Source organism: Littorina saxatilis, linkage group LG1, assembly GCF_037325665.1.
Source record: "Littorina saxatilis isolate snail1 linkage group LG1, US_GU_Lsax_2.0, whole genome shotgun sequence".
NCBI lineage: Eukaryota > Metazoa > Mollusca > Gastropoda > Littorinimorpha > Littorinidae > Littorina > Littorina saxatilis.
In genome coordinates, this window is record NC_090245.1 from 85566222 (window position 1) to 85590675 (window position 24454).

A 24454-nucleotide genomic window follows, 5' to 3' on the forward strand; every position below is an offset into this window, starting at 1 on the left:
CTTGACTATTAGCACTGACATAAGGCCAAAAAAAAAAAATTGTCTGTTTAGGGTAACATGACCAAAAAAAGTAGGGTCGGTAGGTAGGTAAAGGTTTTTTTTTTTTTTTTTTTTTTTTTTTTTGGTTGTGTGTGTAAATGCTATGTTGGTTGAACATTCACTTCTTATATTTGATGAATACATGTTTCAAAACTAACGTATAAATAAAACAGAGAGAAAGGGAGAGAAAGAAACGCCAAATGTCTCTTTTTAGCATTTTTACCTCTTTTTTTTTCTTTTTTTTTTTGAAATCAAAAAAAAGTTTTTGGGTCGGCGCCAAATCGATAGGGTCGGTCGGGTTACCCTAAACAGACAATTTTTTTTTTTTGGCCTAAGCATGCGCCGAAATAACGTGTTATCACATATTACAATACCTGTTTTTCAAATGTGTGTGTAGGAGGGGGTGGGGGGGGGGGGGGGGTGTCATTGTTGGGAAAATGTGAATAGGCCGTATTGAGTTTGTAATAGACATATATTATTAATTTTGAATTTATGTTCTCTACAGATGGTGAGGTGGAAGCTGGAGAGGAGCTTCCAAAGTACCCATGGCACTGCATGGCAATTCACAGAAGTCAACCCTAATATCGTAGTATAAAAAGTAAAGGACACTGTTATAAATTCCCTGATAAATCAAAGCAAGTCCAAAAGAGGTCCAAGATAAGAGGCTTCACTGGTAACAATTTGGGAATTATGGATGGGCATAATTTATGCAGCGTGCACATAACGGATGAGAGTTGATCATTGTGACCTTGGAACAGGTTCCTTGGTGCTTGCAGAACACTGGCTGTTTTTTTTTAACATTTTGTTGAATTTAGTTTCCGTTTTTCTTGTGGAACTCAGCAAGACTTGTTGTTTTGTCAGTGTTGTTTTGTTACATGTTTCGTAAACGTTTGTGTGAAAAAAAATCATTTTCTTCATGTTTTGTGCATTTTCTCAAAACTACTTTTTTGTCACTTCAAAAGCCTAAGGCTTTTTTTCTAATAAACTTGCGTTGTTGAAACTTTGCGTACATCTTGAGTGTGTTATTTTGCAGAAACTGATTGAGGGATTTGTTGAAAAAAATTTTTCTTGAGAAGTTATACCCTTTTTGGGGGCGTTTTTTCATGAAATTCAACATCACTCACTTTCATCATTGATATTTTTTAAATGACTTGAGATATCAAAAAAAGCCTCAATCAGTTTCTCGGCATTGTGCTGAAGTATAAATAACAAGCATCAAAACTAAATTTCATGCAGTTTTAAAAAAGCCTTAGGGTTTTAAAAAGGGGCAGTTTGGTGGCCATCTTGGATTGCTACCATGGCAACCGATGGTCCAATTTTTATTTTTTTTCCATTTTCTCAGGAGATAGACTGAGTACTTAAATTCTAAAACAATTGTTGACCCAAGAGTTATGAAACAAAAAAAATCACTTTTAACACCAGTGCCTCCCCTTAAAACAGGTACCACTGTATTGATGAACATTGCATATGACTTGAGAAAACAAATGGTGCAACCTCCAGTTGATACTGTAAAGTAGGTTGAAGGTAGGGTGAGGGTTACTGCTTTGTTTGAAATTGTCTTGCACTTGCGGAGTATGGATTCTTTAGAAGAAGCAAACAAGAAGAAGAAGACGATGGATTCTTTTTGTGGAAATCTGCGGTTTCTGAGGCTGCCAAGGCCCTTCTAGAGATGATTAACTCATGTCCACACACAACATATGTATTCCAAAATGTTTTGCTTTAGTCTTCTTTTCCCTTTTTATTGACTCGCATGCGAAGCAAAAGTGAGTCTATGTACTCACCCGAGTCGTCCGTCCGTCCGTCCCCCCCGTCCGTCCGGACGTCTGTCCAGAAAACTTTAACGTTGGATATTTCTTGGACACTATTCAGTCTATCAGTACCAAATTTGGCAAGATGGTGTATGATGACAAGGCCCCAAAAAACATACATAGCATCTTGACCTTGCTTCAAGGTCAAGGTCGCAGGGGCCATAAATGTTGTCTAAAAAAACAGCTATTTTTCACATTTTTCCCATTTTCTCTGAAGTTTTTGAGATTCAATACCTCACCTATATATGATATATAGGGCAAAGTAAGCCCCATCTTTTGATACCAGTTTGGTTTACCTTGCTTCAAGGTCAAGGTCACAGGAGCTCTTCAAAGTTGGATTGTATACATATTTTGAAGTGACCTTGACCCTGAACTATGGAAGATAACTGTTTCAAACTTAAAAATTATGTGGGGTACATGTTATGCTTTCATCATGAGACACATTTGGTCATATATGATCAAGGTCAAGGTCACTTTGACCCTTATGAAATGTGACCAAAATAAGGTAGTGAACCACTAAAAGTGACCATATCTCATGGTAGAAAGAGCCAATAAGCACCATTGACATTGTACTTCCTATGTCTTGAATTAACAGCTTTGTGTTGCATGACCTTAAATGACCTTGACCATTTTATTACCTGCTTGAATCTCACCAACACATTGTGACCTTTTTTCAGTCATCATACGCTGTGCGAGAAAAGAGATGCCATGAAATATTTGCAGCTGCAAAGTAAGTGCATTTCTCCCTACTGTGCGTGTACACTGAAAACAAGGCCATAGCTATAAATAGTATAGTAGATGAAGGAAACTTTCTGAAAGTTTTTTAGGATCTTTTGTAAAATACGTCAAAACTGGAACGTTGATAATGAAGCTGATATTAAAGATAAGCTTCATAAAAAGAAGGAAATGAAGAGGGAATCTTTGGTGACCGGGACTACTTGTATTTGACATTTTCTTCAAGCAATTTCTTTTGTTGTTAAGTCTGAATAATGAATGAGTTTTCTCAAATGTGTTCATTTTTTCCTTGTTGATTATTTTAGATTTGTGCCTTTGTTCTTTCAGAGTGAAGAATCCAAACCTGACAAAGTTACTGCATGTGAGTTTGTTGCTATGCAATATATGACCTTGAAGGCACAATCCTGCTCGTAAAAACTGTTTGACTCATCATCTCAGATATATATACAGTGGAGTCCGGGTACAACGAATCTCGAGGGAGATACATTTTAGTTTGTTATATCAGCAATTCGCTGTAGCGTTTTCAACCCTAAAAGACAAGTTTTCCCACTCACCTTCAAATGATCGTCCCATCGATCTTTCCTTGGAGAGTACAATCTCTGCATGTTTTCAACAGCTTCATAATATAATCCATAGAGAGAGGCATAGTTTAAATGTTCACTTTACTGTCTCAATTTTAGAAGTAAAATTTAAAAAGTCGTGTAAAAGCATGTACATGTACATTCTGATCAATCTCCGTGTCCGTCAAAAAAAACTCCGAAAACCCCTGAAAACCCCATCTAGACTAACTAAATCTATCTTCAAAGTGTAGTATTCCATGGACATGCCTGTGAAAAGTAAGCCTGATTCATGCTACATGCACCCTTACATTTGTGTTGAGAGCCGGATTTTCGACGAAATCGATGCAACAATTTCAGTGCAAGGGAGGTAACTCTTGTTACTCGAAAGCACAAGTATTGATGACGTCATGTGATTAGTGCTTCCGCTCCTTCGTAAATCTTCGCACAAACACGAAAATAAAGCCATGAACGGTGAAAGCTGCAAATATAAGTTACGCTGCTCAGAACTGGCACACTTCTCCACTGTACACTCCAATTTGGAGATTATATCCAAGTCACAGACATCGCTGCACTTTGCCTGCAAGTAGCGACGTAGGGTATTGGCAGCAACACGTGCTTCTGTGGCAGTCATAGCTCAGCACAGTCATAGCTCAGCAGCTGATTGGAATAGTGAAAACACAGCGGCGGTGGCTGTTCCGTGCACCTCCCGCTGTTTGTTCACAGTTCGCTCATCACGCGATGTGCACTTGTGTTTGTGTATTTTTGTGTATTTTTGTCTTTGGAGCCAATTATTGACATCAGTTCGTTGTAGCCTTCTGACTTTTAGAGACAAAACGGCTCTGGGGCGATGAAAACGTGTGTGTTAAAAGAGGGGTTCGTTATGCAAATGAGTTCAAAAGGTTCGATGTAGCCGGAAAGTAACAAGTAAGAAATAGAAGGCTGTCTGCCAGGAAATCAATGGCAGTTTGTTAAAAGAGGGATTTCTTTATACCCAGGTTCGTTATAGCTGGATTCCACTGTAGTCTTATCCCATGGAAAAAGCCTGACCAGATATGAGATGGCGAGTCGAACTGTTTTCACTAGGAGTGTGCCTTTAATCAACCCATTGTTTTATGGTAAGCGAGCGGTACCTCATGTTCTTATGTATACTTTTTTTTCATGTTGAGGGGAAAGGTCACACCAAGGACTGCCTTAAACTTCCGAAAATTGCTAAAACTTTTATGGTCATTTTGGCAAATTTGCTGTAGCGAATATATCCTAGCAACATCCGTGTTAATGCAGGCAGTCTTTTTTTGTATACTGAATGGCTCTTTGTTTTTTGTCATATACTCCAGAGTTAGCTGCTTGGAAGTGAAGCCACATACTGAAAGATGAGCAAACATTTGAGATTCACTCACTGTGATGGTGAAACTCACACGTGGTCCAAATTGGGATATTGCCATTTTAGTCTTGACTGTTGTTATTCAGGACGCAATAAAGCTGACAGAGAAACTGATAGACCTGTGTGAAAAGGACTGCAAGAAGACATCCACCATGAGCATGTCTCAGCACTTCAAAACCCTCAAACGCATGGCTGATGACAAGTGAGACCATCTTTGTTTATCATATTTCTGCTTTGTAATTGTTTAGTTTGGAGGATCTTTGTAGCAGTGCCAAACTTTGCAACGACATTGTTTTGAGGCATAGTGGCAAATTCAGACAGATACATGTTTTCTGTTTATTCCTAGTTTTAAGAATTTATTACTGAGACTTAGACTTCCGGTGTTGTCACTGAATGTGAAATGTATGATATTTTAGTGTAAATATTACATTGAAACACTGTAACACTGTTCTGAAACTACAGCTTATTTAAAGAAAACCTTTCAGTATGACCTCTGGTCCTTTCAATCAGGGCTCTCTCTGAAGAGACTTACAAGTTTGTTGTGTATAAGAGTGTCTGTTCTGCCAATGATGATTGTCAGCACTGTCACTTAAAAATCCCACTGTTTTACGGTTAAACCTCCCTTTTTAGACTTAGATTTAAGGCTTCCCCTTATTAAAGACTTAAATGTTAGGCATGTTTCTCACGTCAGTGTCTCTGTAATTTTATTCCAGCACATTCTGTGACATTCTGTTGCCACTGCAGTCTGCCATGATGGTGACACTGCCGGCGACACCTGGTGGCCAGGGGGAGCACAACCCCTTTCCTGGGCGACACATCTGCATCAAGGGCTTTGAGGACACGGTAAGCATAGCGACCAACTGTTACGCTTTCAGCGTAGCGTGCTATTCTGTAACAGAAATAAGGATAAGATATTGTATAGTCCTGTGAGGTTACCCTCATGGAAATTTAGGCTGCTTTCTCCCTTGGGAAAGCGAGCTGCCATACAGTACCAACCTATCAATTTTGTTTCTGTGTGCATGTGTTCATGTTTCCAAACCCTGAGACTTTTGCAGTGAACTTGGGATCTTTGTCAGGCGCATGCTCAATCCGGTTATTGTTCCACATGAATCATCAAGAGCATTTTGAGCACAAGAATTGCATAAAATCAGAAAAGAGTTGCTTTCCCTTGTTTTTGTTTGCTTTTTCAAACAAACACTGAGGCAAGCTACACGTGACATTATAGGCTTGCCTCTGTGTTTCTCTGTAGGAATTTAAAGCAACTTCTCCACAATCCATACAAACTTGACAGTTATTTCAACATCCTATATTGTAAGCGACTGTGAGGTCAAAAGGAAAGAACTTGGATACTGATGCCATTCCAGTTTTAAACGCATGGAAAACTCTCATGCAAAGTAGATTTGTTTGAATAAGCTAGGGTTTTAATCTTTATGTTGATTTTCCAGATTGAAATTCTACAATCACTTCAGCGGCCAAAGAAAATCACTATGGTTGGGAGTGATGGAAACCTGTATGTCATGATGTGCAAACCAAAGGTAAGTGGGAAACAATTCTCAAGATCCAGTCGAACCTGCCTTTGCGAAAACCTCGCAAAGGGTTTTCGCAAAGGGACCGCCTGCCCACAATGACCAATCAAAGCAATTTAGGACTAGACTCCCCTCCGTTTTAAGACCCTGTTTAGGGCGGGGATATAGCTCAGTCGGTAGCGCGCTGGATTTGTATCCAGTTGGCCGCTGTCAGCGTGAGTTCGTCCCCACGTTCGGCGAGAGATTTATTTCTCAGAGTCAACTTTGTGTGCAGACTCTCCTCGGTGTCCGAACACCCCCGAGTGTACACGCAAACACAAGACCAAGTGCGCACGAAAAAGATCCTGTAATCCATGTCATAGTTCGGTGGGTTATAGAAACACGAAAATACCCAGCATGCTTCCTCCGAAAGCGGCGTATGGCTGCCTAAATGGCGGGGTAAAAACGGTCATACACGTAAAATTCCACTCGTGCAAAAAACACGTAGTGTACGTGGGAGTTTCAGCCCACGAATGCAGAAGAAGAAGAAGACCCTGTTTTCTCAGATTTTCTGTTCATAAACTCTGTAAATATACCCCCATTTTAAGACTCCCTCCTTTTTAAGACCTTATTTTCTCAGATTTTTTTGAGGTCTTAAAAAGGGGTTTCCACTGTAAGTACAAAGATCACTTTCTGTGTGTTCAGGATGACCTGCGAAAGGATTGTCGTCTGATGGAGTTCAACGCCATTGTGAACAGATTCCTGCGTAAGGATGCTGAGTCAAGGCGTCGTCAGCTTCACATCCGTACCTATGTTAGTGTGCTTGATTCCTTTTGCTTGTGTCAAAGAGAGAGATAGGAGTAGGGGGTGGGTGTAAGAAGGTGTGAGTGTGTGTGAATTTTAAAGATGCTTGGGAAACAGTTTCCGATCAAGTTACTGATAACAGCAAAATTAAACTGTTAAACCCTCCATGTGTGTTTGAGTGTGTGTGTGTGTGTGTGTGTGTGTGTGTGTGTGTGTGTGTGTGTGTGTGTGTGTGTGAATAACTGAGCGCCACTGATGGAGGGTGATAGGGACTCACTTCCCTTAAACGGTTTCACAGAATTGCCCATTCTATTTTTAGTAACATCAGCTTTTAGGGAAAACTGAACAGATGCATGCATCACCATGTGTCGACTGCAAGTAATGGTTGTTGATGACTTAAGTTTAGTAATGAACTTGTGCAGACGGTGACTCCCCTGAACGAAGAGTGTGGCCTGCTGGAGTGGGTGAACAACACGCATGGCCTGAGGCACATTCTGACCAGGCTCTACAAGGAGAAGGGAACAGTCATGTCAGGCCAGGAGCTGAAGACCGCCATGCCACCTCTCAACTCAGACATTGAGTGAGTTCTAGTACTGCAGTGAAACTCCCTTTGAAGACCACTGTAGACAAACTCCGGAAATATGTATGGGTTGTGAAAGAGTGAATGCTCGTTTTTATTGAGGCAAACCTTCCAAATTTTCATTTCATTTCATTTCATTTTCATTACTTTATTGTCCCATCGCTGGGAAATTCAGGTCGCTTCCTCCCAGTGGAAAGCTAGCAGCAACGGAGTCGCGCTACCCAAGTGTCTGCGTGTTTAGGTGTATTCAGCCACCTGCACTTATGGCAGAATGACCAAGGTCTTTTACGTGCCATTGTGATGACACGGGGGTGGAACATGGCTTCCGTCTCTGGGTCTGCACATAAAGTTGACCCGTGTCCGTCCCGGCCCGAATTCGAACCTGCGACCTTTCGATCATAAGTCCAGTGCTCTACCAACTGAGCTACCGGGCCCCCAAATGTGCTCCTTGTCCATGTGTTTTAGACTGGGTGGCCGAGTGGTAACGCACTTGCGCTCGGAAGCGAGAGGTTGCGAGTTCGACCCTGGGTCAGGGCGTTAGCAATTTTCTCCCCCCCTTTCCTAACCTAGGTGGTGGGTTCAAGTGCTAGTCTTTCGGATGAGACGAAAAACCGAGGTCCCTTCGTTGTACACTACATTGGGGTGTGCACGTTAAAGATCCCACGATTGACAAAAGGGTCTTAACTGGCAAAATTGTATAGGCATAGATACAAATTTCCACCAAAATACCCGTGTGACTTGGAATAATAGGCCGTGAAAAGTAGGATATGCGCCGAAATGGCTGCGATCTGCTGGCCGATGTGAATGCGTGATGTATTGTGTAAAAAAATTCCATCTCACACGGCATAAATAAATCCCTGCGCCTTGAATATGTGCGCGATATAAATTGCATAAAAATTAAAAAACAATTAAAAAAAATCCCTGCGCTTAGAACTGTACCCACGGAATACGCGCGATATAAGCCTCATATTGATTGATTGATTGACACCCCTTGTTAGTGCCTGGCCTATAATATTACATGGAAAAGTTTGCCTAAATGAAAGCAAGAGTATTCACTCTTTCACAACCCATATAAATCTGACAGTTGTTTTCAGAGTTCGTCTATTTCAGCAAAAATAGAGATTTCAGAATCCAATGTCTTGAGTGTTGAGATGGCAAATTTCATCTTGGAATCAGTTTATACATTATTTTAACGATGTTTGTTTGTTACAGGGCAAAACTGCAGGTGTTCAGACACAAGTTACTACCCCGCCACCCAGCCGTCTTCAAGGAATGGTTCATACGCACCTTCCCAGACCCAACTTCTTGGTCAGTATGCTGCCACCATTTAATTTTAGTGGAATGCACACACAGAATGATGGACTATATGTAATGAGCGCTTCTGGGGTGATAACGCGAGACAACTCCTGTGATCTTGCCGCGAGGTGGTGCCAGTTACCAGCCGAAAGAAAGAAGGGGCATAACCTCACCAGAACCGACCATTGTCTGTTTACCGTATAAAATGCACGACTTACACATGAACTGTTACCAAACCGATATGCTATTTGGGACCAATGCAAGTTCTTTTTCCTTTCTCGTGTGATCTTGCCGCGAGGTGGCGCCAGTTACCAGCCAAAAGAAAGAGGGGCCATAACCTCACCAGAACTGCCCATTGCTTGCCAAGTGTGCAGATGAACAAGAAGGATGTGGTAAAGTGATCACCTTGACAATGATGAAAGTGATCACTTGAATGATTGCATAGTGATCATTTGAAAGATGATGAATTGATTACTTGGAATCGGTTGTTTCTGTTACAGCAATAAAAAACCCAGATCTGAACTCTTAGATCCACAGATGTGAACGGAACATTTCACAGTTGAAATGATCAGTTGGATTCAGTTGTTTCCTTCACAATAATGAAAAACCAGATCTGAACCTTTTTTGATCCACAGATGTAGAATAAACATTTAAAAGTAGAAATGATTATTGCAGTCAAATGGGAATCTGTCATTGATTATGAAGCAGGCATGGGAATTGTCCGCCGAATGGCGGATTTCCGCCGAATTTTTTTTTTGTTCTGCCGAAAATGCAAAAGTGTCCGCCGAAAAAATAAAGGGGGGAGGCACACAAAAAAAGCACCGGTAACTTTGGCCTTTGCGCAAAAGCCCGCGAAAACTTTCTGTACTTTGTTCACGCACTGCTACCGCCCGCCTCAGTTATTGAACTATTATGTTTGAAAGTAAACCAGATTGCACAGATTGTGTTACAAGTTACATTTTCCTGTTTGTCTCAACAGATACATTTTTTTACAAATTTAAACCATATATAATACATGTAAGCAAAATTTGGTACATTTTTGTACTGAAAACTCTGATTCTAAAAACAGAATTTAATGGCAAACTTGGAGCTCAGATGACACCAGATTGCACCATCTGGGTTCTTTGGAGAGAAAAAAATTCCGGGGGGGCATGCCCCCGGACCCCCCTAGTAAGGCTAGGCGCTTCGCGCCGTCGACTTGACGCTTCGCGTCTTCAGTTATAAATTTTCCGCCTTTTTTACAATTTTCAATTCCCATGCCTGATGAAGCTTTTTAAATATAAAAGAAGTCAATTAGTTTGCAAGACTTGAAAATAAGTCTTCAAATTCCAGCTGAATTTACATGCAGGTGCATGAAACTGTCACAGATGGTGTGTGTTATTCTTGTTGGTGTGTTTTTGTGTTTTCCAGGTACAATGCCAGAGTGGCATACGCTCGCACATCAGCAGTCATCAGCATGATTGGGTACATACTGGGACTGGGAGATCGGCATGGAGAGAACATTCTCTTTGACTCCACAAATGGTGACACTGTGCATGTGGACTTCAACTGTCTCTTCAACAGGGTATGTACTAGTAAGGGTTGTGCCTACATGCACCAACAAGCATGTGTGCGTGTGCATGTGCCTGCGTGCGCGCATGCGTGTGTGTGTGTGAAAAAGTTAATGTTTGCATCAAAAAGAATTGAGACAAAATTGAGCACTGTCACTATTTTAAATGCCAAGCAATACATACTGAGAATTTAGGAAGAAATTTAGCCTTTCAATTTGTCTAAAAAGAATGTTTTAAACATAAACAGAGAACAAGAGGATTGTGTGCCCTGGTTGAACCTGTTAAACTTGGGCGTTTTATGTATACTGCACTTAAAGACGTGCTGAAGGTATTGTACAGAATGATTCACATCTTGTTCCAGCTGTACCCTGTAGTCTTTAAAGATGAATGTTTTTTGCCCTGAACAGGGCGAGACATTTGAATGGCCTGAGCGAGTGCCTTTCCGTCTGACCCACAACATGATAGCTGCAATGGTGAGAATTTACTGTGTATACAGTGGAACCCCCCAAGTTAAGACCATGCCCCATTTTAAGACCTTGCCCCAAGTTAAGACCTTGCCCCATTTTAAGACCTTGCCCCATTTTAAGACCTTGGTTTTTCAGATTTTCTGTTGATTACCTCTGAAAATGTACCTCCATCTTAAGACTGCTTCCTTTTTAAGACAGTCATTTTCTCAGATTTGTTGAGGTTGTAAAAGGGGGGGTTCCACTGTAGTATAGATCGGACACAGCAGCTGTAATATGTGTGGTATTGGAATTGACAGCATATGTATGTGTTAAAGAGAAAAAGACACAAAAAATACACAGGGAAATGGGCTCACATACACTTAACAAACTGTGGGGTTTTTTTTTTTTTCAAATAAGACACACATACAAAATCCCTATTTGTTATGTACAATATTTATTGATATGTGATTTTTAGGACCATTTTCATCTTGATGTTACTCAGGTTTAAAAGGAGAGGCCGTCAAATACCATTACAACTAATTTTTCTTCAGCCGTAAGGGGGGACACCACCCCCTGGACCCCCTCAACAGAGGCTGTGCCTTGTATGTGGACAGTGTGATTTACACAAAGATAAAGCATGAAGGATGCATCCCTTGTTTTCAGGGTCCCCTCGGCGTGGAGGGTATCTTCCGCAGGGCTTGTGAAGTGACGCTGAGAGTGGTGCGAGCGCAGACAGATTCTCTGATGAGGTAAGACTCAGTAACAAAGGGAAGTAAGCGCTCTAAATGCATACGGCATGTGTAATAGAGTAAATGAGATTAAATTACATATTCTTACTCCGAGTCACATATTAGCATTGACGCAGTCGAGATGCTAGGTAGACTGAAAAAACGCTATCCCGTCTATAGTATAAGGGAAGCAACCCAAGCAAAAAAGTAGCAAGCTTGCTACCCTGGGTTGCCTCCCGTAGCGTGCATCACGCCACAGATCTCGTACCCAATACGAGACACCCTCATTCGACATCTTTCAGCCAGAGAGACAGGTCGTGCTTGATTTCGCTCCTAGGCTGTTGTTTGCTGTCTGCTTGACACCCACCAGCCTCGGCTCCCCGTCTGCTCATAGCTGTTTCTAGCGGTGAGATTGTTCCATTTTGTTGTTGTTTGCTTTGCCATTCTGCTGAGAATTTTCTCGTCCGCGGACTTGTGAATTTTGCTCGGTAGTTTGTTGCTGTGGCCGCCATTTTGGTCGCCATTTTTCGCTTACACGTGGTGTTTTTTGCTGGTTAGTTTGGGTCCGTGCTCGGACTTTTAGCGTCGACCAGTAGCACTATTACCTGCTTGTAACTTGTACTTTGTGCTAGTTATTCTGCTGAAGTTTTAACGTCCTAGAGACTTGTGTATTTTCAGTAGTTTGTTTTCTCGCGTGACAGCATGTCTGATAGTGAGAAAAAGCGAGCGGCTAAGGCCGAGAGTAAGGGCAAAGGCCCTGGCAAACCTAAGTCCTCGGCTTCTACTTCTTCGGCTAGGAACCCCACGGTTCACGTTTCTGACCCGAAGACTAACTTCGTTTTTTCGGTGCCCATTTCGGCGCCGGAGGAAACTTCGTCTGGCTCGCGGGCGGCGGGCATTACCGCTACCACGAACCCGGCGCCTGTGCCGGAGGCTGGCACTCTTGTGGCTAGCCTTTTGTCCTCTTTGCTTCCAGAAATTGAGATGGCGCGGACGGACCCTGTTTCCAGCTCTGCCTCCCTCCCGGGGGTGTGCGACCCTCGGTCGTTGGCTTCCTGTGTTCCTGTTGTTTCCGGATCACCTGTCCAGCCTGCTGGCTTCGGCGTTGGTGCTGGAGGCGGTGAACAGGGAGGCGTTTCTCTTCTCGGCCAGCGCTCGGTGGCTACCGCTTGCGGGAGTGCACCTGAGCAGGTCCCTTTTGGGATACGGTCGTCACAAGGTATGTGCTCGCAGCAGCCGTCCGCGGCAGCTGCACTTCCGGCTCCGGCCGGAAGTAGTGGTTCACTGGACAGCGGACAGACCATGGTCCCTGCCGGTTTGAGCTACGAATTACGTAAGCAGCCGTCCGCGGCAGCTTCCCTTCCGGCTCCGGCCGGAAGTAGTGGTTCACTGGACAGCGGACAGACCATGGTCCCTGCCGGTTTGAGCTACGAATTACGTAAGCAGCCGTCCGCGGCAGCTTCCCTTCCGGCTCCGGCCGGAAGTAGTGGTTCACTGGACAGCGGACAGACCATGGTCCCTGCCGGTTTGAGCTACGAATTACGTAAGCAGCCGTCCGCGGCAGCTTCGCTTCCGGCTCCGGCCGGAAGTGTTGGTTCACTGGTTTGCGGACAGCCCATGGTCCCTTCCGGTTCGAGCCTTGCCCTGCTACAGCAGCCGTTTCCGGCAGCTGCTCTTCCTGCCTGGGCAGGAAATGTAGGTCAAACGGGTCGTGCACAGTCATCTGTCACTTCCGGTTCCGGCCTAGGGCTTCCGGGTTGTGGCTTGCAGACTCCTCAGCACCAGCTATGGCATAGTTCTGCTGTTGCGTCTGCACTCCCTGCTCCTCCCGGCTTTTCCGGTTCGGTTCCCGCTGCTTCCGTTGTGTCGCCGGTGAATTTCGAATACGGTGGTTCTCCTGGGCATACAGGCTTTTTGCCTCTGTTGGGACAGCAGCAGCCACCCACTTCGGTGGTGGCCGCTAGCTCCTCTCTTCAGCTGCCTTCGGTCGTTGGTGACTCTCATCTTCCTCTTAGTCAGGGGTGCGAGTTTCATCGATGGCCAACAGGATGGGCGTTCGGCTTACGGCCTTCCCTCGCAGCGTCATTTGTCGGGTTCTTTTGGCTATGAGCCGTCCCCTTCAGGTGGCGTTTCGGACTTCGGGTCCGTGTACGAGGAGCAGCTGCCTTCGGCGGCTCTGGCCAGCTTCCGAATTTACGTCAGCAGTCGTTCGCGGCAGCCGCTTCCAGCTCCGGCCGGAAGTAGAGGTTCACTTGCTAGTGCACAGACTACTGTCACGTCTGGCTCGAGCCTTGTCCTATGACAGCGGTCGCCCGCGACAGCTGTTCTTCCGGTTCCGACCGGAAGTGTAGGTTCACTGGTTAGTGCACAGGCTACTGTCACGTCCGGTTCGAGCCTTGCCTTACGTCGGCAGTCGTACGCGACAGCGGCACTTCCGGTTCACGGAAGTAGTGCCTCGTTGGAAGGTGGACAAATAATGATCCCATCCGGCTTGAGCTGCGCTATACATAAGCAGTCGTCCGCGACAGCTTCTCTTCCGGCTCTGGCTGGAAATGTTAGTTCATCGGGGTGTGGGCAGCCCATGGCCCTTTCCGGTTTGAGCTTTGCCCTTTGCACGGCAGCCATTTCCGGCAGCTTCGCTTCCGGCCTTGGCAGGAGGGTAGGTCAAGCGGGTAGTGCACAGGTTACTGTCACTTCCGGTTCTGGCCTACGGCCTACCTTTGGGTTCCGAGCTTCAGCTCGTAGGTGGCTCAGCACCAGCTTTGGCATAGCGCTGCTGTTGCTGCCGCACTTCCGGCTCCTCCCGGATTTTCCGGTTCAGTTCCCGCTGCTTCCGTTTGGTCGCCGGTGAATTTCGAACAAGGCTTGCCCTATGGGCATACAGGCTTCTTGCCTCTGTTGGGACAGCAGCATCCACACACTCCGGTGGTGGCCGCGAGCTCCTCTCTCCCACTTTCCTTGGTTTTGATTCCTCTCATCCTCCTCTCAGTTAGGGAATGAGCACAATCGATTGCCAACAGGAAGGACTTCGGTCGGCAAAGAGGAAGCAGCTACTTCTGGTTTGAAGAATCGCCCTTAGTAGCTTTTCGCCTTTTTGCCTTTTCGCCGAGCCCCCCTCTTCGACAGGGGGTGGCCTCCGGCGTCGGTTTCGTTGCTGGTTCCTCAGGGTTCAGCTTCGGAGCTGGCATCGGAATGCCTTGCCGCTCCTGCGCAGGCTTCCTCCTTCGTGCCCTTAGCGGACCAGAGGAAGTTGCCTTGGCCAAGGTCGTCTCGTAGCTGCCTGTTGGCCTTTCCCCGTCCGCGTGCACCGTTTTTCGGTCACGCCGGAACTTCTTTCGCTTCTTACGAAGCCGTTGAGGAAGGATTCGGTTCTGCCGTTCTATGGGCAGAATCTCCTATTCTCTGAGGAAGGGGGTTGACAACTTTTGGAACTCAGTTCCATTTCCGAGACTCTCCTGCGGGCGCTTTCTCGCGCTCTGGCAGATTCCTTGGCGCCCTTTCCCCTTAGTAAAGGGCAGGACGCGGAGGAAGTGTCTCACTCCTCTCCACACTTACAAGGGTGAACGAGGCACAGATGAGGCTGTCCTCTCTGCGCTATTTCCATGCGGTCTCGTGCGGAAGGGACTTGTTTCTTGCCCACTCCCGGTTTTCTGAGGAGTCGACAAGGAACATTCTCAGTTCGTCATCCTTGGTGGACGGTCTCTCTCCGGCAGCCTGGCCTCTCATGCCAGAAGCAGGGGATTGAGACCAACAGAGAACAGCGGTTCCCTTCTTTTGAGCTTCAATTTGAAAGCAGCAAAAGCAGGCCGCTCCTAAGCAGGCTATACCTAGCGGACTCAGCCTAAGCGGCCTACGTCCTCAGCTCAGGTGAGATTGTTTCTTTCACAGCCGTCATAGGACGCTGGGTTTTTGAAACAACAGCCGGCCTTAGGGCTTCGGGGTTTTAGCCTCGGCGGGAGCAACAGCCATTTCATCCGTTGGAGGTGGTGGTTGTTGTTTTCCTTGTGCTTGTGGCTTCGGGCTTCGACGTTCTTTCTCTTTCCCAGCGTATGGGTGCTGAGAGGTCGATTTCCGTTTAAAGGGGGGTTTCTGCCTTTGGGCTTCCCCGTTTTCTCTTGCCACCAGCTTCTGGACTTGGTCCAGGTTTGTCTTTCGCCGAGTCTGACTTTGTCTTTCTCTAGCGATCAGACGCGTTCTGGTGTTTCGTCCAAACTTAAGGTTCACTTGAGTTGGCCTCGGAAGTAACATTCAGATTTTCCTGAGGGTGCATTGTCTGGGCAACGCATGTTTGAGAAGTCATTCTTGGCTTGTCACTTTTTCTCAGGTTTTTTGGCTACTCCTCCCCTTTGTGGGCAGAGGTCTAGCTAATGTTCCAGTTTTCTCGGTGCTGGCCTCTAGGCCAGCATCTTTTTCGGCGGCCGAAACTTTTGGTTTCTTACTGTGCCTGTGTACTTTGAGTACTTTGGCGCAATGGCCGGCCTACGGGCAGCAAGGCTCTCGGCCTTAGCCTGTGTTATAGTCTCCTGCCTGTCGTGTTGCGACTTTGGCAATTGGTTCTTGTGACTGCGGATTTCGTCTCTTCCTCTTCTCCATCATGCTTGCATGATGTGAGTTGGGACGATTTCTGCCGGGTTGGGCTTCCGGCCTGGTCACCCCTTCTTCACTTGCAACTATGACTATTACTGAGAACTCTGGTCTCGGGAGGCTGACGGCTGGTTCGCTTCACGGTTTTCCGTCTTTCTTACCAGCTTCGTCCTTTCTGTTTCGGGTTTTTTGATTCATTTTCAATTACCTACAAGCAGTCTGCTCTGAGATCACGCTGGCTTTCGTCATTTTGTTTCCGGTCTCCGGTCACATTAGGATTTGGCCACTGCGGGTCCGCATTTGCGGTGCTTAGGCACTACCTTAGGTCGCTTCGTCCCCTTTTTTACCCCTCCCTCTGCTTGCGCAGGGAGGGGCAAGGGACGACTGGTGACCGTCTCCCTTGAGTTTTGCTCATTGAGGTGGACCCTGGTACTTGATACTCAGGCGTCTCTCTCTTTCCGGTTTGGAGTTTGGTCACTCTTCCGGAGCTGACTGTTCTCTCAACGGCCTTTGGGCCTCACTCCATCCCAAAGTTTTCTTACTTTGGCATGTTTGCCTTATGGTCTCCGTGAGGGTCGGTCCTTTTCAGGGCTTAGCCGGCAACCTTACGCACGGATCTTTTCCAGGCCATTAGCATTTCCTTCCATTTAAGGGGGGGGGGGGGCAGCTTGTCCTTCCCTCTACTTGGTCGGGTTTATCCAAGACTGGGGTCCTTTTCCGGACTGTTTTACGGTTCAGAAAATTGGAAGAAGTGCTGGGCACAGCTTACTGGCTCTCTGAGGTTGTCTTTCGCATTCTTGCCTGAGAGACATCTCGGCTGTCAATCAGGGTGGTTCTCGGTCCGATTCTGTCCTTTGGCAGTGGGCCAGTTCCTGGCAAGGGTTTAGAGTGAGTCAGTGGTTGCTTTCTCACGGGATCCTTTCCTGACTTTTGGCAGTGGGCCAGTTTCTCGGCAAGGGATTTTCTTGCCTTCCGCCTTGTCATAGCTTATGCTATCTTTCCCTCGGCTCGGCCTGAGCTCTTTTCCAGGGCCTTGGCCTTTTTTGCCTATGGGGTTTGGATGATGTCCTGCGCACAGCTTCTGGCGCTAGGATTTTGTCTTATCAGGTTCTGCAGACATTGCTGCCCTCTGTCAGGATGGGTCTCGGCCTGTTCCTTCCTTGGCGGCAGCTGGCTTTTGTCTCTCCAGAACTTTAGAGTGAGTTTGAACTTTTTGATCTTACCCACCACCTTGTTGGAGTTATCTGCTAATATGTGACTCGGAGTAAGAATATGTAATTTAATCGAAAATTTTTAATTAAATTTTCATTTGATTAATATACTTACCCGAGTCACATAGGTAATTCCCTCCCACCTTCCCCGCTTTTAGTTTCTTTGTATTCTAGAAGTCGAATGAGGGTGTCTCGTATTGGGTACGAGATCTGTGGCGTGATGCACGCTACGGGAGGCAACCCAGGGTAGCAAGCTTGCTACTTTTTTGCTTGGGTTGCTTCCCTTATACTATAGACGGGATAGCGTTTTTTCAGTCTACCTAGCATCTCGACTGCGTCAATGCTAATATGTGACTCGGGTAAGTATATTAATCAAATGAAAATTTAATTAAAAATTTTCGAGTTATGCGGAACCATGTCTCCTGGCACCTGAGAAAATAACAAGCATTGAAATGAACAAGCGACTTTCATCCTCAGGTATGATTTGTTAATGGCGTTAGTTTAAGTTTTACGATAAATGTATTTTGTCATTTTTGAGTCACTTGAGAAAAAGTGACTCTATGTAATCGGTCAGTGTTAGTCTGTCCGGCCGGCCGGCCGGCCGGCCGTCCGTAGACACCACCTTAACGTTGGACTTTTCTCGGAAACTATCAAAGCGATCGGGCTCATATTTTGTTTAGTCGTGACCTCCAATGACCTCTACACTTTAACGATGGTTTCGTTGACCTTTGACCTTTTTCAAGGTCACAGGTCAGCGTCAAAGGAAAAATTAGACATTTTATATCTTTGACAAAGTTCATCGGATGTGATTGAAACTTTGTAGGATTATTTTTTACATCAAAGTATTTACATCTGTAGCCTTTTACGAACGTTATCAGAAAAACAAGGGAGATAACTAGCCTTTTCTGTTCGGCAACACACAACTTAACGTTGGGCTTTTCTCGGAAACTATAAAAGTGACCGGGCTCAAATTTTATGTGAACGTGACTCATTGTGTTGTGAATAGCAATTTCTTCCTGTCCATCTGATGCCTCATATAATATTCAGAACTGCGAAAGTGACTCGATCGAGCGTTTGCTCTTCTTGTTATTCTTTTATAGGCTTAGTTATAGTCTGCGGTTACTTTCACAATTTCTTTGTGCAAATGATTATTAGCATGAGCGGCAGTACTGTTTTGTGTGACAAGAGTGATTGACTTTATTGAATGAATGCTTTGTCTGACAGCATCCTGAAGCCATTCATCTATGACCCCCTTGTGGAGTGGAGCAAACCAAGCAAGGAGAAGAGATCCAACCCCACTGAGACTGGAGAGATCACAAATGAACAGGTAGCTTAAGTTCTGTGAGGAGAGATGTGTAAATGAGAGAATGTGGGATATAGTTGATGCAACAGCTATTAACATAAAACTCTGACAAAATGATGTTTTCATTACCATGTCAGGTTATGGTTCATTCACAGGGGTAAAGTTTCAGTCTAAAGAGAGCAGGAATACAGGCTGATCCCAAACAAACAGAACGCCCAAATTACATAATCTTTGGGCATTGAATTTTGCTCTAGATTAGAAACTTGATGAAACCATTGAAGGTTGCAAAGATAAATGTGTTGTGTATGCTAGCTTTGCAGTGACAGTGTTCACCATGATCTTGATTGGATGTTTGTGTGTATTAGGCGCTGAACCATGTTCAGAACATCGAGGACCGGCTGCGTGGAATCCTGAAGACCAAGACAAAGGCAAGAGGTCTACCGCTGTCCATTGAGGGTCACGTCAGCTACCTCATACAGGTAACTTTTGAATCAATTACAGTGGAACCCCTCTTTTAAGACCTGAAAAATGTGAGAAAATCAGGTCCTATAAAGGAGGGAGTCTTAACATGAGGTAAAATTACAGAGGTTATAAATACATGTAGAACATTTGAAAATCAAGGTCTTAGAAATGGGGAGGTCTTAAATTAGGGATCTGTGGGCGGGGATGTAGCTCAGTCGGTAACGCGCTGGATTTGTATCCAGTTGGCCGCTGTCAGCGTGAGTTCGTCCCCACGTTCGGCGAGAGATTTATTTCTCAGAGTCAACTTTGTGTGCAGACTCTCCTCGGTGTCCGAACACCCCCGTGTGTACACGCAAGCACAAGACCAAGTGCGCAACGAAAAAGATCCTGTAATCCATGTCAGAGTTCGGTGGGTTATAGAAACACGAAAATACCCAGCATGCTTCCTCCGAAAGCGGCGTATGGCTGCCTAAATGGCGGGGTAAAAACGGTCATACACGTAAAAGCCGTGGGAGTTTCAGCCCATGAACGAACAAACAAACAAATCTGGAAGAATATGTATAGGAGGTTACTTAGAAATGTCATCAGGCGGCTCTGTGTTCATCGGATGAGGTGCAACATTACTAGAATTGATGGTTTCTTTGGCACAAGTGTCTTAGTGTAGGAAAGTTGCTTGGAAACTTTATGCCAAACACATATCTATACATTAAAGGTACTGAACTTGTCAAATCCAGGTGCACGGAGCCCCTGGGGCTTTTAGTCATACCTCAGGCAGCTATCCGTTAGAAGAACTACCAAGTTTCATTGACTTGCACCCAAAGAGTCAAGAACTGCAATTTTTTTACGAATTAATTTCGTACTCAGACCCGGCTGGTCTTGACCTATTTTTGGATCTAAATTTAGATCAGGTAGATCCCCACATCATGCACAAAAAGACACGTCACTAGCAAACTATGTCAGACGTCATCATGAATTAATGTGTAAAACAAAATGGAGGCCGGAATCACTCAGTTGAATCGAACTCCTACCAAACACCACGTAATAATTAGGTTAATTTATGCACTCGCGTGAATAAGAAACTGTCGAGCTTCACAGATGTCGTTGTTGGGTAGTTTTGGGTTTGTTTTACTACCATAGGAGGATTTTTGAACTGTAAATGTACTCAGCTGCAACAAAAACGCAAAACGAAGGCTGTGAGCTGCACTGTGCCTTTAACTTTACTTATTTAGTTTTAAACATTACAAATTGCTGGTTCTAATTTGTCCTAGTCAGATATATTTCAAACAAAATTATTTCATGCTCATGTAATTAAAGCCATATGTACTCGATGACTATACACGCTAATTGCTTTACCAACAGCTGGAGACATGCTAAATTAAGTTCCCTGCAAAATATTGTGGTCTAGGACCCCTTCAATGTTGAGATAAGTTAATTTTCATTTTGATCTGGATCGTCCTATTTATAGATTTGCCAACAGAGGTAGCGTTGACGCAAGGGAAATAACTCCGCGTCTTTGTTTACATCCAAAGTTTTTAAGACTCTAAAACAAGCTGTAATGCATGTATATGGTCCGCGCATGGCGACATATCGTCATTACATGGTCTTATGGTGCGTTTGACATCGATTATGGGCAAACTACACTTTGTAAACACGGGAGCGCGTACATATGCCTTTAAGTTAGCTGTTCTGCAAATATTTCTTATCAGATACGGAAAATTTCCCTTTGCCAGCCTGTTTAAAATCATATAAATGTCTTATGAATACACCATCTTGCTTCTAATATATTTCAGGAGGCTACAGATGAGAGGAACTTGTGCCAGATGTACATTGGCTGGGCAGCATACATGTAAAATCTGGGGAAAGCTGCAGTGCCTTCCACTTCTTTACATCAAATGACTCACAGAATAGATATTCTTCAGAAATAACTGTCAAGATTTTCCAAGCGGTGTAGCAGAGAAAGCGCCCCAGACATGGGGGCTAGCTTTTCAAAGCGAGGCGAAGCAACAGCACACTGCTGACTGACTTTTACCTGCCATCGTGACAAACAACTTACTTTGATGTGTCTGTTATACTGTGTGCGTTTAATATGATACCCTTTTCTTTCGAAGATATACTCATTGAAGTTCACGATTCGTTGCTGCAATGATTGCTGGCTGCAGTGATCTCTGATGTGTTTTGATTGAGGTCACGTGGGTTTGGCTTGAGGTCCCCGTTGTTTAGGAGAACACGCGTGTTTAGCGATCACTTGCAGTGATCAGCAAGCAATCAGCGGCGAATTGTTGCTCCCATGTGCATATTTAACCAAACAAAAAGGTATCATATCGTGCAAACACTGCATAATATACACATCAGAGTTAGTTGTTCATCGCTATTGGCAGGTCTAAACCGGTCAGAAGCGTGTGGTGCTTCGACTCGCTTTGGTACTGGTGGCTCAGAAAAAAATCTGGCTGAGTTCTCACAGCATACGTGAACCCATGGACATCAATCATAGTCGTTCTGGCTGGAATTTTGCTCCAATAGGTACATGTATAACTGAGATACTTAACAAACATTCTTTGTGAATGTAAAGTTCTTTATGCATTGCATATGACATTTTGAGTGAAAAAGCGTTGATGTTTTGCTGCTTCCTGTTTGTTATGTACTGATTGTAGTGGTGCGAGTAGTACCCTAATGAAACAACGTGTGATGATTGTTTTTGAGTTCTGATAATTTAGTGACTACATTGCACATGTAATATCTGCTCTACTGTGGTATTTTTTTATCTTTGTGTGACAGGCTAGTCCCCCTTTCAAAGCAGTTGCTCTATACTGACAGAGTTGTCTGCCGGCCTTGAGTGTGGACTATTTATAGTAGCTCTATGTTTCTTGTAGGTCAGTAGACAGCACACCTGCCAGATATGGAGAGCTGTTTGCAATAGTGTCTCCAAAGGTGATTTGAGTGTTACGGGCACTTGGCTACATTTCTGTATCTGTAGGGTGGTACGTCGCTAGCATCCAGATTGCTGGCTTTGGCGCGACAGGTGGGTGTGCGCAGCGACATCGTTTAGCGGCGGCTGGTGGTCAGCGCCGACTTGAATGGCTCAGTAGAGTCTGAGTGGACAACTATGTTGTCCAGGTGATTCCACTCTATTGTGGATCGTGGGAAAAACGACTGTCTGTATTGTTCGGTGTTGCAGCGTGGTACAGCGAAACACCTGTTGTTGTTTTTTGACTCACATGCGAAGCAAAAGTGAGTCTATGTACTCACCCGAGTCGTCCGTCCGTCCGTCCGTCCGTCCGGACGTCCGTCCGTCCGTCCGGAAAACTTTAACGTTGGATATTTCTTGGACACTATTCAGTCTATCAGTACCAAATTTGGCAAGATGGTGTATGATGACAAGGCCCCAAAAAACATACATAGCATCTTGACCTTGCTTCAAGGTCAAGGTCGCAGGGGCCATAAATGTTGCCTAAAAAACAGCTATTTTTCACATTTTTCACATTTTCTCTGAAGTTTTTGAGATTGAATACCTCACCTATATATGATATATAGGGCAAAGTAAGCCCCATCTTTTGATACCAGTTTGGTTTACCTTGCTTCAAGGTCAAGGTCACAGGAGCTCCTCAAAGTTGGATTGTATACATATTTTGAAGTGACCTTGACCCTGAACTATGGAAGATAACTGTTTCAAACTTAAAAATTATGTGGGGCACATGTTATGCTTTCATCATGAGACACATTTGGTCACATATGATCAAGGTCAAGGTCACTTTGACCCTTATGAAATGTGACCAAAATAAGGTAGTGAACCACTAAAAGTGACCATATCTCATGGTAGAAAGAGCCAATAAGCACCATTGTACTTCCTATGTCTTGAATTAACAGCTTTGTGTTGCATGACCTTGGATGACCTTGACCTTGGGTCAAGGTCACATGTATTTTGGAAGGAAAAATGTGTAAAGCATGTGAGTCGTATGGGCTTTGCCCTTCTTGTTATGTAATTGTCTATGGGGTTGCTACCAACGTAGTCTGCTGTTTGTCTTCTGGGTCGAATCATGCGGCCAGCACGTTGAGGGGTCAGGAATTTGTCTGGAGGCATTGCCGGCACCGGCCCCTCAACCACCTTGTAGTAAAAAGTCAGGCGGAGGTGTACTCGTCGTTCCTGGAGAGTCGGGAGGTTGTGGCGTGTCAGGAGGCCTGTAACAAAGCCAGGACGTCTTGATCGGTAGTCGTTGGCGATGAAACGTGCTGCACAGTGCGCTGTATGCGTTCCATCCTATCGATGTCCTGCGCTTGGTACGGGTCCCAGACTACGGCTCCGTACTCAAGGAGGGGTCGGACGAGGGCCAGGTAGGCATTTCGTCTGCAGGCTGCCGGGCAGTGGCAGAGGTTTCTGCGTAGGAAACCAAGAGTACAGTTTGCTTTCTTGGTGATGCTGCTGATGTGGTTTCTCCACTTGAGGTTGTCAGAAAATAGGATGCCTAGGTATGGGTTGGAAGGGACAGTTTTGAGGATGGTGTTGTTGATGGAGTACATGAAGGTGGAGGGTGGTTTGTGGGAGATGACATAGCACTTGGTGGCGTTGAAGCGCATTCCCCATTTCTCTGCCCAGCCTTCTAGACACTTCAGGTCCTCTTGTAGGGTGTGGTGGTCCTTGAAGGTGTCAATCTCTCTGTAAACGAGACAGTCGTCGGCGAACAGCCTTACCTGGGATCTAACTGCCTGCAGGAGGTCGTTGATGTGGCTGAGAAAGAGGAGTGGGCCCAACACGGTGCCTTGTGGGACGCCCGAGTCGACGGTAGTGGACTGGGACGTACTGCCTTCAACAACAACTTGCATGCTGCGTTCCGCGAGGAAGCAGTGAAGCCATGCGTGGAGGGGGCCTGTGATGCCATAGTTGGCCAACTTGAGGAGGAGCCGGTCGTGGGGAACGGTGTCGAATGCTTTGGAAAAGTCTAGTATGGCCATGTCAATTTGTTTGCCTTGATCAAAAGATTGTAGTAGGTCGCTGGTGGTGGTTAGAAGTTGGGTTTCGGTGGAGTAGCCAGATCGAAAGCCGTGGTTCAGGTTTGTAACGATTTTGTGGGCTTGGAAATGGGACATCATGTGGCGGAAGATGATGTGTTCGAGGAGTTTGCAGGGGACAGAGGTAAGGGAGATTGGGCGATAGTTGGCGGGCTCGTGGCGGTCCCCTTTCTTAAAGGCACACGACACGTTGGCCGACAACCAGTCCTTGGGTAGGCGTCCCCTGTCGACAGAGGTCTGGAAGATCAGTGCAAGCGCTGGGCCGACGCTGTCGGCGAGGGTCTTGAGGACGGTGTTCGGGATGCCGTCTGGCCCGGACGCCTTGTTGACTTTCAGTTGTCGTAGCAGCTTGGTGACTCCGGGGACTGTGATGGTAATGGGTGGGATGTCAGGGGCGGTGGATTGAAGGTGGGGGAGGGGTTGGGTTCTTTTGGAATTTGGATTCTTTCAAATAATCA

The 24454-nt window shown here is 45.3% G+C and overlaps 1 protein-coding gene across 1 annotated transcript in view; it reads left to right on the forward strand.

Moving 5' to 3' along the window:
- LOC138951158 (serine/threonine-protein kinase ATR-like) overlaps nucleotides 1–24411 on the forward strand; it is a 121026-nt gene extending 96615 nt beyond the window's left edge. The window contains exons 56-69 of the mRNA XM_070322827.1: nucleotides 2525–2577; nucleotides 2910–2943; nucleotides 4610–4725; nucleotides 5237–5366; nucleotides 5969–6058; nucleotides 6734–6841; nucleotides 7255–7412; nucleotides 8625–8720; nucleotides 10119–10272; nucleotides 10666–10731; nucleotides 11368–11453; nucleotides 18452–18554; nucleotides 18896–19009; nucleotides 20783–24411. Of these exons, the coding sequence (XP_070178928.1) occupies nucleotides 2525–2577; nucleotides 2910–2943; nucleotides 4610–4725; nucleotides 5237–5366; nucleotides 5969–6058; nucleotides 6734–6841; nucleotides 7255–7412; nucleotides 8625–8720; nucleotides 10119–10272; nucleotides 10666–10731; nucleotides 11368–11453; nucleotides 18452–18554; nucleotides 18896–19009; nucleotides 20783–20842 (1368 nt within the window). The 3' untranslated portion in view covers nucleotides 20843–24411. The remainder of the gene's footprint in view (nucleotides 1–2524; nucleotides 2578–2909; nucleotides 2944–4609; nucleotides 4726–5236; nucleotides 5367–5968; nucleotides 6059–6733; nucleotides 6842–7254; nucleotides 7413–8624; nucleotides 8721–10118; nucleotides 10273–10665; nucleotides 10732–11367; nucleotides 11454–18451; nucleotides 18555–18895; nucleotides 19010–20782) is intronic.
- The last annotated feature ends 43 nt before the right edge of the window (nucleotides 24412–24454 follow it).